Source organism: Pezoporus occidentalis, unplaced genomic scaffold, assembly GCF_034315485.1.
Source record: "Pezoporus occidentalis ecotype Australia unplaced genomic scaffold, CSIRO_AGI_Poc_V1 ctg62, whole genome shotgun sequence".
In the NCBI taxonomy this organism is placed as follows: domain Eukaryota; kingdom Metazoa; phylum Chordata; class Aves; order Psittaciformes; family Psittacidae; genus Pezoporus; species Pezoporus occidentalis.
Genome location: NW_026915966.1, coordinates 396988 through 410309, shown reverse-complemented (window position 1 = coordinate 410309; position 13322 = coordinate 396988). Strand labels below are relative to the sequence as shown.

General features: G+C 48.6%; 1 protein-coding gene and 1 long non-coding RNA gene across 2 annotated transcripts; both read left to right on the top strand.

Annotated features, from left to right (window-relative positions):
• Positions 1-2574: 2574 nt before the first annotated feature.
• JPT1 (Jupiter microtubule associated homolog 1) lies at positions 2575-13172 on the top strand. The gene is made up of 5 exons (XM_062639861.1): positions 2575-2771; positions 5552-5694; positions 6252-6349; positions 8226-8253; positions 12175-13172. The coding sequence occupies exons 1-5, from the start codon at positions 2716-2718 to the stop codon at positions 12315-12317; spliced, it is 468 nt and encodes a 155-aa protein (XP_062495845.1). The 5' UTR covers positions 2575-2715; the 3' UTR covers positions 12318-13172.
• LOC134174670 (uncharacterized) lies at positions 8356-9442 on the top strand. Its single transcript, XR_009968742.1, has 2 exons — positions 8356-8522; positions 8646-9442. It is a non-coding gene; the product is annotated as an uncharacterized LOC134174670 (long non-coding RNA).
• Positions 13173-13322: the final 150 nt, after the last annotated feature.

Genomic DNA, 13322 nt, shown 5'->3' with positions numbered 1-13322 from the left:
TTCAGAACTAAATCTCTGCAGCTTTGAGAGGAATCTGCACATTGATTCAAGCCTCCGTCCCAAACACTAGCTTACTGCTATGGACTTTATGTAAAGATGTACGGGGGCACCAAAGGAGCTTTTACAGCTCCTGCAAACTGCAGCATCCGCTCAGTAGGAGGAACAGTTGGATCTTTAGGATCCACCATGCATCACTTCAGATGCAGAGGTCTTACACAGCTGCAAATCCAGCTGTGACAAGGATTACTTATTAGCTGAAGCTTATTTCTTACCTTCAGCTGTGAATGGTGTCAGGGGATAGGAGAAGACAAGGCTGAGTCAAACCCTATTTTTGGTAAAATGAACTAAAGAACAAATGTGCTTTGTGGCTGTGCCATAAGTAGCAGAGACTGGCATGAAGAAGCAGCCCTTGGTCACGGAAGGATGACCAAGCTGAGGCTTTTCTCAACCCAATGGTGTCTCTCCTTGCCTAACCCTTGCATTTCCTGGAGCCTTGTTTGCACTTCCAGATGCTTTTTGCGTTTGTTGCCGGTTGAATTTCAAGAGCAGGAGGAATTGTGGTGTCTGAGTTGGTCAAACAGCTGCTGAGGATTGTTCTGGTCGAATGCCGTCATCCTGAGGAGAGTCATAAGCCCAATTTCTGTGGCCATCTTCATAAACCTCTTATGGGTAACTAATCAGCAAAGCAGCTTCTCTTTACAGACCATCGCACAGACTGAGACATCAGTGGGGTCCCCTTGGAAATGCTGAAGGTTCAGAGTTGTAACGCTGCATGTTAAAACTGGTTTTGGCAGAGGGAACGGGTTTTTCTTCATCTTGGCTTTAAGGAAAGGCTCTGCCTGTCTCAGGGGTACACATTTAAGAGTCAAATGCTGTGGGTTTGAATAAAAAGCATTTAGATGACAAAATACTTGAGCAAGTTCCTGAGAGAGCACCTGCTTACCTGTATGCGAGAGTAGGGATCACTTGACTTCTTAGTGCCCAAGCCTAAGGGATAATGGAATTAAAACAACTGTGTCGTGTTACTTAAACTTTCCCTTTAATCTACATCTGGAGAAATGTGACAAAATTCCCTGTGGACCTAAATAGTAGTTGGGGCTTTTCATTAACAAAACAAGAACTTTTTTATAGATCCTAGATAAGAAAATTAAAATGCTGCGCTCCTGTTTGTGTGGTTTCAGCAGTTCAGCTCTGAGCTGTGTTAAGGTTAATAACTCAGACACTTGATGCCTCCTGTTGTACATCAGGGTGAAGCAGCACAAACCAGACTTGCGTTTGCCAAAGCATAAAGGAATATTATTTAGAAGAATGGGTTTTGAGGCTGTGAAGGGCTGTTGTTAGTGCAGACTGGGAGGGATGGGTAGAACACGCAAGAGTTTTCTTTCCCCCTTCTATGTCCTTTATGCAAGTACTAATTACAATAACATTTGCAGCCGGAGGTTTTGATGTCTTAATTCAGGAGTAGATGCGCTGCTGGTGATGATCCAGAAAGCATCTGTGTGTCTGGAAGCTCAGGAACAGCTCCAAGGTGGATTTGACAGATAGGTCAGCAGCCAACATCTGGTAACGCGAAGTCCATGCTGCACGTGTTCTGGGGAGGATCCACACAGCCTCCAGGGTTTAACACAGTGTTGATGGGTTTTGTACTCCACTGCTACAGACAGTGATGGTCATGGAGTAGCCACCATCTGATATTGCAGCTTACTTCATTCCACTGCGTCTTTTGAGCTGAAGGCATCTCCCACCAGCCTTGTGTCTCTGCAGGTCGCTGGCTGCGTCTGTCCTCAACGGAACCAACCTCTGACACCACAGTGGCCTCATGCGAGCGCCTTCCACACCTCCGTGGGCTCTTTATTGTTCATCCATGGCTGTTGAGGGTGCACCATGATGCGTTCCGAGGCACCTTCACGGCTGGCACGGGCCGGGCCGCCTCCCAGCATGGTGGTGGGTGCGAGGAGCGTGGCGGTGGGTGCAAGGAGGGCGGCGGTGGGTGCGAGGGTGGCGGCGGTGGGTGCGAGGAGCGCGGCGGTGGGTGCGAGGGTGGCGGTGGGTGCGAGGGGGGCGGCGGTGGGTGCGAGGGTGGCGGTGGGTGCGAGGAGGGCGGCGGTGGGTGCGAGGGGGGCGGCGGTGGGTGTGAGGGCGGCGGTGGGTGCGAGGAGCGCGGCGGTGGGTGCGAGGGTGGTGTTGGGAGCCCGCTGGTACCGGGCAGTGCCGTGGGGCGGGCGCTGACCCGGCTCCCTCGCAGGGGCCGCGCCGCGCACACTTTTGTCTCGCCTCATGTGCGGATGAGCCAATCGCAGCCCACCTGAGATGAGCGACGGGGCTCCTGCCAATCACCAACAAAAGGCGCCGCCGCCCAGGCCCAGCCAATCACCGCAGAGCAGACGTAGTGCTTCACCAATGGGTTTTTCCCGGTGAGGCAAGGAGCCTCGGTAGAGACGGGGAGGCGGGCCATAGGGCAGAGTGGCAGGATGCTGTCGAATAGGAGCTCGGGAGTGCTTTTGAACCGTCCAATGAAGCGGCGGCTGGAGGGCGGGCCTTAACGCGGGGATAAAATGCGCGGCCGGTGCGGGCGGCGGCCGCAGTTGTCACCGGCAGCAGCAGGGTGAGGCCGGGCGGGGAAAGGAGGGGAGCTCCGTTCCCGGGACTGTCACCGCCCGCTGGCCGCTCCACGGAGCCCTTTCCTCGGCGTCCATCTCCAGCGTCCCCGCCGCCATGACCACCACCACCACCTTCTCGGGCATGGACCCCAGTGGCAGGAACAGCTCCAGGTCCGGCGGGGGCCTTTGGGACCGTTAGGGCGGCGGGGCTGAGGGCGTTCGCGGCGGGGCCGGCACTCCGCCTCCCCTCAGGGCCCGGCCCGCTGTGGAGGGGGCTCCATGGAGCGGCTCTGAGGGGCGCGGAGCCGGCCCGGGGGGGGGGGTGCAGCGGATGCCGGCCGGGTCGGGGGTCGGGGTGTGCGGTTCTTCCTCGCCGTTTCCCGGGTGGGAGGCGGCGGCCGCACCCACCCGGGTGCCTTGGGCTGCCGGTAGGCTCGGCTCGGCTCGGCTCGTCAGCTGCGCTGCCGGTGGCGGGGGGGGGGCCCAGGCCGGGACCGGAGCTGTGCCCTGCCGCAGCTGCTCGGGAGAGGTGGGTGTGGGAGCTGCGGGGAGGGAGCTGGCGAGACCCACCCCGGGTGCTCGGGCGTGCGCCCCTGCCTCTCCCGAACAAAGAAGGGAGGCGACTCCCTGCGCGGCCGCGCTCCGCACCGCGGGGGTTGGGATGGGGGGGGGCTCGGCACCCGGCTGCCCTCCGCTGCCTTCCTCTGCCCGCCGCTCTCCCCTCCGTGCGGCTGCCAGCGCCGTTCTTAGCCCTCGGCCTGGCGGAGCAGCCGCCTTCTGGGTGGGGCCGAGCGGGCTCCATTGTCTGCTTCCCCCGGCCTCCCCACCTGCCCGCTTCGGCGGGGGCCGGCCGGGGCCGCTCCTAGCGGCCGGAGGTGGCCGCTCCGTTGTTTGACCGTCGGCGGGCAGGGTCCGTGCTCGGGCCTGGGGGGGGGGTGCCTCTTCCCCGGCCCTGCGGTGGCAAACGGGGGCTGGGGAGCTGCGGGAAAGGGGGGGGGTCGGGGAGCTGTAGCCTGTCTGAAGACAAAGAAAACTTGACAGGTAGGTCTGGAAGAGATGCTCGGCACTGTGAGGCACCCGCGTTCCTGCAGCAGGAGCAGCTGGCGTGGGGAGGACCGTGTCGTGTGTTTCTATGAGGTTTTTGGCCTGATAAAGCAGCTGCTTCCTGTTTGCTTCTGGCTTTTTGGGGTGCGTTGTAAGACAAAGCAAACCCTGTATAAGAGTGTGCTTCCTGGATGGAGCTGCGGTGAATCTGCAGTAAACATCACTGGGTATCAGGTGCAATTTTAAGAGCGGCTCATTGCTTGAAGTGTTAGATGTGGCTTTGACCAAACGTGTTGCAATGTCTCGAGGCTGTGAGCGGCTCCTAATAAAACCTGTGAGCCTTTCGCTGAGGTTGGCAAGAGGGATTATTCCTTTTTAACAGCTTGAGTGATGGCTTTCTTCCTTCAATTGCCTCTTCTGTTAATTTCATTAAGGCTGTCAGTGGAAACTTGTGCTGTTAAGAGAGTACAGGTTTCACTGCTCTGGTAAAATAAAGGTGATCTGAGATGTGGAAACAATCCCTTTGAATAGTCTGTTCTTTGAATTACTACAACAGATGTCACTGAGAAAATAAACCTGCATGGGGACTTTTTCTTTGGGGAGAAAAAAAGATAAAGAAGCTTCAAGACCATTGCATTGTGTCTCTGCAGTCAGAAGGAAGACAAAGCAAGGCATAAAAACCCGTTCTGGATTCTCAATACATGCTCCACAATCTCCTGGGATCTTCCCATTAACAGCTGAGCATTACTGGACCTTTGGAGAAGAATTTTGTTAGGAACAGTAGCGTGCTGGTTAAGTAACACTAAATACCCACACCACACACCTGTGTCAATTGAGCTTTGTGATCTCTGTAGGCTGGAGAAGTGTTGCGTTGCATCTGGGATGCAATAGGCACTAAGTCTCAAAAGAGCTAAACCTTTTGACTGATGGTGATGACGTGGTGAAATCAGACATGTTCTTTGTGTGCAGTTCCTGGGTTTGGTGCATTGACAAACTCTGCACTGTTCTCTGCTGCAAAGTTCTAGCTTGATTTTATGTACGCCATCCCAAGTGTGTTCTGGGCTTCATTTCAGAGCACTGGGTGTCTTAAAGCCCAGTTCTGTTGATGTACTCACATCTGTCCGAGGCTTGTGGCAATTTTCCTTATGTGTTTTTATGCTCCTAGCTATTGTCTGGCTTCTCCAGCTAACACAACATCTCATGCTTAAGAAAATAAGATCTGAAGGAGTTTACATTTAAAGATGTGTTTTACTGCTCCTGTTGTTTGGGTTGATGTCTGCACGTTGAAAAGCAGACCACAGTATAGCTCACAAAGTACCAGGCAGGCTTCTTTTGTGTCTGTCTAATAGCAGGATTGCTAGATTTAGGTTATATACCTGGAGCTTCATATATGTGTGTCTCTTAATAATAGTTTAGCATAAGACTGTTTAATAGCCCCTTTTAAGTCTAGTCCAGCAGCGTACTGCAGACTTAAGGGTTTTTCCAATGGAACAAATGTGGATAAAGGCTGCAGCCCCCAGTTATCAGTGATACAACCAGTACTTTGGCTCCTGTCTTTGCTGTGCTGCCAGTTAGAAGATTAATGTTGGAGTTCTCAGGGCTCAAAGTGTTGCTGACGAGACAAGTAGTGGAGTTACAGTGTCTGGCTTGAGTGCTGGCAGGCAGCTTGCCTTTAGAGCTGAAATCCTGCACTGAAGACACGACACCCTGTGTCATTTGTTAAAAGGCAGTGCTTAATACAGTCATCTCGCACGGTTTCTGTCTGGACACAGTACTGTCTGGACAGTCTGACTGCCTGGTACAAGAGCCAACTATGATCTCTTGGCTTATGAGTCTTGTTTTACATGTTGGACTGCACTCAGTAATGGTCCCTGCAGGGTTGTAAAGCTGCCTCTTTCTCTCCCTAGAGTGCTGCGTCCTCCTGGAGGTGGGTCCAACTTTTCCCTGGGTTTTGATGAACCAAAAGAGCAACCTGTGAGAAGGAACAAAATGGAATCCCACATCTTTGGAACTCCTGAAGAAAATCCACCTTCCTGGGCTAAATCATCGGGTACGAACGTAGGGCTTTGTTCCCAGAGCTGCTGACATGTGCCAGTTCCAGTTTCTGAATGGGCCTGAAGCTGTTGGTGGCTTAGTGTAGAAACCAGAGTTTGCTTCCCACATGGGAGCTGAGGGCTATAAATGATGTCTGCTTGCATGAGACTCTTTATTTCTCATTTTGAATTGCTTCCAGAGTTTTGCTTGGCTGGGAATTCTTTTATGCAAGTCATGGGCATAGGTGTTGCAAGCAGGGAATTGTATTTGGGATGCAATTTCTCCAAGTCACAATAAGGTGAACTTGTGTCTTAGTGGCACTGGTTGGTCTTGGATATTCAGAGGAAGTGTAACTTTGTGGGATTAAGCTTCCATCTCTGCAGAGCACTGCCAGTATGGGCGGCTCTGGGACCCCAGTTTCCATCTGTTTAAAGAATACCCTTAACTGCGTAATGCTATTGTAAGACTGTGAGTTACTATTGAAAGGTCCAGGAAGGGTAAACCAACCCCCAGTGATGTACTTTCCCAGGAAGTTTATCTTGCAGCCTGATTAGCATCAATCTCTGCTTGTAGGGACTAAGCCAGGTGAAAGCGGAGAAAACTGTGAATCAGCTGGGCCACAAAGAAGAAACTCGACTGATGCAAACTGTGGAGACTCTGTAGATCCCAAGGTCAGTACGTTAACTAGGAGGGCCCTGATAACGGGACAATTCATGCTCTGTGTGGGATGGCTTTATCACTGTGTTCACACAGTTGGAAACATTGGAGGATGTGAAGCCTCAGATCTGTTCTGTTCCTGAAGGTTCACTTTTCCATGTGATAGTCTTACAGCATAAGCTGATGAAGGGCTGGATTTTTCTAACAGGACCACTTCCTACAGCTCTCAGCTCTCATTGATGAGCCAGTAATGAAGTGGAGTGAAATCAGCTTCAGACATGTGTAATGGTGTTTTTAATAGACTTTACAAACAGTAGTTACCTACAACAGGCTGGATCTGACAAAGGACTTGGTTTCACCTCCCAGCAAGCACTTAGCTCAGTAGCATGAATGCTTGTTTTATTTCTGTTACTGTCATCAGGTGTGTTCTTGGCTGAGATAAACTGTACTTGGTGGCAATATGGAGCATGATTTTAGTGTTAACATGGGATTCACTTGAGGTATGATTATATTTAATGGGAAAAACAAAACCAGGCTGAAGTGCAGCAATTCCTCCAAATTTAGGAAAACAGGAACCAGGATGGGCTGCACTTGCCTGAATAAATTCTAGAGGTGGGGAAAGAAGAAACCTTGTTCTTTACAGCTCTCCAGCTTTAGGTTTTCTGGAAAGAGCTGGGCAGGTAAATTGTGGATCTCAGCTGTTGCAGCAGAACCTTTACGCTCATGGATGCTAAAGAGCAAGTTTCAGTTTGATAACTGGCATCAATCACAACCCATTTCTTGTAGCTTTTTGTAACAATAAGCACTTTGAGCCACAAAACGGTTCTTGCAGGAAATAGATTGTTCCAGTTAGCAAATATAAGTAAGATTAAATTTATAGCTGCTAACCACTGAAAACACAAACTGTTGAGTGTATTTTCTATTTAATTGTATTCAGTACTGTGGTTCTCAGCTTTGCAGATAGTTCCAATGTGGGATACTTTAACTTTGTACAGTAGATACAGCTGCAAACAGCAGAAGCTGGAGCTAGTGCTTTGTAGCCCCATCTGAGATTTAACTTGGTATATTTCTATGAGTCTCTGCGTATTTTATATCCTGATGACTGCAGTTCTACTGTGTAATAAACAATGTTAAATCTATGGAAGTTGCTGAAACCTCCTGCTATTGGGGAGCCTTGGCCGCTGCTGGAAGACTTTTCTGTATCTTTGTGGCAAGTTGCAGCCTGTGAAGAGATGCAGCATGAAAGGAATGGGTTTAGCTGTAGTGAAGAGAACCTTATCAGTAACCTTGCAAAGAACTGATCTGTATTTCACAAAGGGATGGAAGAAATGCTCTTGGCCTTGCTAACAGATAAGTATTTGGTGTTGGAAAGAGTTGCTTAGTGGAAGGGAGGGGACACTGAACTGCTGTGAATTGCTTACCTTATTAATTCCTTGTCACTACTGCTCAGCAGTTACAGTGCCCTGGTTACTGTCTGCTGCCTCATGGAGGGTGATGTCTGTAATAAGTGTGTCCTTGCCCACCTATGTCCTTCACAGTGTGAGAACAAGTACAATGCCACATGTTAGAGGCAATCAGTAGTATCTTTCTGCTTAAACATTAAGAAGTATACCAGATAAATAAACAGCTGATGAAGTTCTATTAGTCATTCTGTAAGAATTGGGGCTTACAAACCCATAATATCTGCAGAAATACGTATGCAGAACCCACCACTCTGGTATCTGTCCCTAAGAGCCTATTGTTGGTCTGCAAGTGCTTCACTGAGTCTGTCACTTGGAAGGTGTTGCCCAACCACCATGGTCATAATGTGGGGTACTGAGTTACCCTCTTTGATGGAAGGGGAAAACACATTGTGAAGTGTGAGATTTAATATGTTTCTCTCTCTTCTAGGGAGAAATTGGTGGTGGTGAAACTTCTGGTGAGTAACTCCTTCAGACTCCTCTAGTAAAAGCCTTTTGCAGTTGGGGACTTCTGAAACAGAAGAGGACATAGGATATATAAATGGTCATGTGTTAGGATTGTTCCTGGAATCCATCAAATCGGTAAAGTCAGCTGGCTGCTTTAGTGGCTGTGGGATGAAATGCTGGAGTGCCTGGTAGCCATCAGGTTAACAGTGAGAACAGTCCTGTGCATTTCTTTTGCCAGCAGCAGTTGGTGTCCAGATTTGTACAGGCACTAGAAGGTGAGGTGGGTACCATCCTGCAGAGAGCTCAGTGATTGAGACTCCACTGCTCTTCTAGTAGTTTATAATTCAATAGTACAGTCAACCAGTTTTAGTTTAACAGTGCAGTTTCCTGTTGTCTCCTGCAGCAAACACTACATTCACATAAATAATCAAACCCAGCACCTGCATCTGGAAGTGTCTGCACTTACTGGCTTTTAAGGTGCTGTGCTTTTTAAATGCTGATTTCTGTCAGGGAAGTTCATATGCATACTGCAAACGTGGTGTAAACGGCCATTTCCCCTTGCAGCATGCGTGGTAACCTTGAAGTGTTTTCTCTAGCTCTGAGGCTGGAAATCTCTCTTTTTGTAAGTCTGACCTTAAGAATAGCTTACTTCCTGACCAGAGGAATGCGCATGTTGACTGTTGCTTTCCAAGTGCTGCTTTCAACACCTAGGAGTTGTGGGAGATCACTAAAGCCATTAGCAGCTCCCTGTCCTGAAAAGACTTCTGCTGGGAGGGGGAAGAGTATTCTCTGAATGTTTTACCTACCTCTAAGTGGTATCTGTGCCCAAAATTAGTCTTGCTGCTTCTAATCAAACTGTACAGGCTTCTTTAGTGTTTCTTTCCCATGTCTGTCCTATCTTAATTAGCACTGTAGGCAGCTGGAGTTTCTGTTTCAAGTAGGAGGATGTGGTTTGCTAATAGAAGTAAACTGATCTGAGGGCTCTGCTGCTTCTCCTGGTATTTAATGAGCTCACATGGGGTCGGATGAGAGCCCGCGAGCAGTGGTAAGGCAAGTAGAGAAGGGAAGGGAGGAAGCAGACGCAGGGCTGCGTTACTGGCCAGTGACTGGGGTGTTTGCTGTTGTAGCCATGGCTCAAATTGCATTTCTGTAGATGTGTAAGATGAAATAAAAATGACAGGCAGAGGTTTGAATGTTAAACTTCCACAGATGGTGCTTAGGAAGGAGTAGAAAGTGGAAACGGTGACTGGCAGATACCTGAGAACCTTGGTGGATTGTGAAGTTAATTTCTACCGTTGATAGCTTCAGGTATCAAGAGCTTAATGGAGCGCAGCATCTTGCTGAGCTGGCTGTGTCACTGCACTTGATGTTCCTGCTGTGTGAGATGGCAAGCATGAGCTGGTGAACATCCCACCTGTGGCACTTGTCTCTGGGCTGAATGAATACACCTCCAAGGCAAGACAGTTCAGTGCATAACCAGATTCTTAATGGGTTCCCATCATTAAAACAAAGTGGTTATTCTGTTGAATTTGGAAATGATTTTCTGTGTGTAACTGATTGTAAAACCCCAAGTAGGTGTCAGGTGTGTGCATCTTTATTAATCATGCCTGTCTAGGGGAAGAAAACCTGTTCCTTTTTGCATCAGTGTTCTTGCTGCTTGTTCCTTTCTGTGCATCAGTTTCCGATGGTTTGCAGTATACTCAGGAGGAAGCTGTTTGAGAGCTCATACCTTTTCTGATAAGGGAGGAACTTCAACATTTGATCTGATCCTGTTGCATTTACTACTCTAGTTATTAGGTTGAACTGATCTACACCTCGATTATGTGGGAAGCACTAATGTGTACCTCAGCTGGCCAAGTGAGCCTCTAAATGCTGTAGAAACTTCCCCCAAAGCCTCCTGTGACAGTAGTTCTGGTTTCTTTTGTGATTCAGTTAGCACTGTGTGCCTAATGAACGTGACTAGCTAAGGAGAACCAGCCAGCCCTCGATTGACTGTCACCAATGACTGACTCTACATGATGATACACAGGAAGGTGGAGTCTGGCATTTGGTGGACAGATCATCATTGGGAGTGCTGCACAGTACTTGGACTGTCTGCTGAAGGTGCAGACAATGGAGCATTCAGCTTTAAGTGAGCAGTGGGGATAGCCTGAGCTGTTCTCAGCTTGCTGAGTAAGCAGGCAGTGGTACACATGAGCTGCAGAGCTTCAAGCTTCATAGTAACTGTGGTGTTCAGATGTGGGTTAATGAATACAGCAGAGAATCTGTCTTGGAGATTGGTTCTGATTCATGGAGACTATACTAAGCTGCAGGAGCTCTTTGAGATTATTAGAAGCATGGATACAGGGGGGTCAGTGCTGCTGGTAAAATTCTGCATCAGAGATGCCATAGGATTGAAGGAAAACGGCTCCTTTAGATAGGAAGGCAGCTAAAGCTTAGGGGGCAAAGGGTAGTAAGGCTTAGTGCTTCCTTTTCATGTTGGAAAAATGAGCCATGGGAAGTGATGCTGGGGCTGGTTTTATTCAGTGCCTTCTTCTGTGACCTGGAAAAGGTAATGAACTGTGAAGTCTCCAATCCTGTTGGTGACATGAGTTCTTTCAAGTAGCCAAATTGTGCTGACAGTGAGAAAATCTCACTGTCAGGAGAACTCAACTCAATAAGGCAGGTAGTTTAAAAGGTGGCAGGATAGTTTTTGTGTAAGTAAGTATAAAGTAATGCATTGGGGGGGAGAACCCAACACCTAAATGATGCCAGCCTTGGGTTCAGCTCTGCAGCAGTTAACTCCCAGGATCTGCCTTGAGTCCTGTTCCTGAACTTCTGTGACACTCTGAAATGCTCTCAAGGAGAGGATGGGGAACAAGCCGTCGTTTTGCCTCTGTAAACAATGATATACCCACGTCTTGAATCATGTGTGCAGTTCTGGACATATAAAGAGCAGAGTGGAGTGGAGGTAAAAAAGGGGCAGAGGAATGTAAGGGGAAATGTAAAGGGATGCAGCAGCTGCTTTGTAAGAGGAGACTAAAATGGCTTCAGTTGCAAAAGGGAGAGGGAATAGGATCAAGATTTACTGAATCGTGAAGGTGAATCCTCCAAACCAAGAACTAGTGATACGATGAAACTAAAAGGGGTCTCTTAAATTCATCTTGACAGAGCTGATGGTGAAACTGCATTCCCTTCATCCCCCCCGAGTATCAGGGGCTGCTTGGTGCTGATTTGGGCCTTTGGCTCATACCTGATTGTGTTCATTTATGAAAACATGAGCTGCTGATGTGTTTGATGTGTTCCTTAATGAATTGTCAGTGGAGCAGATCCATTAGTTACTTGCTACAGTATCTAAAGTGCTTCCTATGAAGATTCCTCCTGTGTCCTGTCTTCACCTGTGGTCGTTCAGAAGCATTTAAATAGATTAAAGCTATTGTGTGCTTCCCAGGGGGTGTACAACTGGAGCCTCCCCATGCATGGCTGTTCCCTGGTCTGTCTCTGTGAAGCCTCAGAAGTGTGTGGCAGATGCTCTTCCCTCTAGTTCATGATATTGGGAATGTAGTTTGAGCTCTTGCTTCCAAGTCCTGGTGCCTCCGTGACTTGGTTTCCAGCACCTGCTCGGATTTGGGTTACAATTGGCACAGTCATACACTAATAACATGGACAAGACTTAAGCTGCTTGTCTTTAAAATATATATATATATGAAAAATTGATGGGTTCCTTAATAGCAGCCGTCTGAATGTGGCTCTTGAATGCCTGAAGCCGAACCTTAAGGCATCAGAGTACATCTGAAACACCTCAGAGGGCTGCAGCCTGTCCTGCCAGCAGGTTCCAGCAGCGCTCTGTGTGTCAGCCTGAAGCAGACTTAGAGGAGTTGATCTTCTGTCTAAGTCACGAACCATGGTTTCATCATCCACATCAGACACTTTAAAAGCTTCTTTTCTTCTAGAAATCACTGAGGCTGATGTAGAAGCTGCCCCAGGTCAGAGTGAAGAGAAATCCCTGCCTGCTGCACCTGTTCCTAGCCCAGTAGCACCAGCACCATCCAGGAGAAATCCACCCGGTGGCAAGTCCAGCCTAGTCCTCGGTTAAACCTTTCCCTTCCTGACTGTTTTGAACTCGTGTCTTGTTTCTTTCTCCACCCCCCACCCCCCCCATGCTTGTGAACTGCACAACTTGAGCCTGACTGTACATCTCCAATTCCTTTCATTAAAAAGAAGCACTTTATGTACTCCCATCTTTTGTTGAGATCAAGGGTTGGTTTTATTTTCTCCCCACTTCTGTCCTGTGTTTTCCCCTCCCCAGATCTACTGGAAGTGACATGAGTGTTTTCTAGTGATAGACTTGAGGGAAAGCTTTATGAAGTATTGTCATTGTAACTCAAAGGAGAGTAGATTGGTTCCAAGTGTGCTTAGAGGGTTTTTGTACCGAGGTTTTTTTAGAACCCCTTTAGCTTTACAAGGGTCTAGAATCCTGGTTAAAGAGGCCAGCAACCAATCAGCAAGAGCAGTCCCTTCCTCCACCCGCAGGATTTGGGGACCCTAAAGGGCTTCATTGACTGCATGGGGTTAAATGCCTTGAGCCCTGCTGTGCCATATGAACCCTGAAGTGGTTAGTGTACACCGTGCTGCCTTTAAAATATACTATAGAATCAAACACTTGATACTGGACTACTATGAAGCAGGGTATGTGCCAAATAGGGCTGACGAGCAGAGCCGCCTGGCCTGATGCTAGGAGGGGAATTCAGACTTGATTCAGTGAAGTGGAGTGGATCAGTGAAATCAATACAAATGACAGGGCCTTTTTTTTTTTACAACTGACTCAATGCTGTGCATGATCATGCTGGTGCTTGACCATGAGGTGGAAAAAACTCATCCTTTCAAGTGTGTGTTGTTATCTCACAAAGCTGGACTGTTGCTTACGAGTAAATAATATAGAAGTTTTGAAGCAGCGTTTCCTGTGTGGGTTTTATTTCAACTCTGGTCTCAGTCGGCCTTGGCTCAGCCTCTGACAGAGGTGGGATGCAGCGGAGGAGGAGTGTTTGTGTACCTCGTTTGGAGTTGCCATCTTCCTCTAAAGGCTGTGTCTGACTTGCCT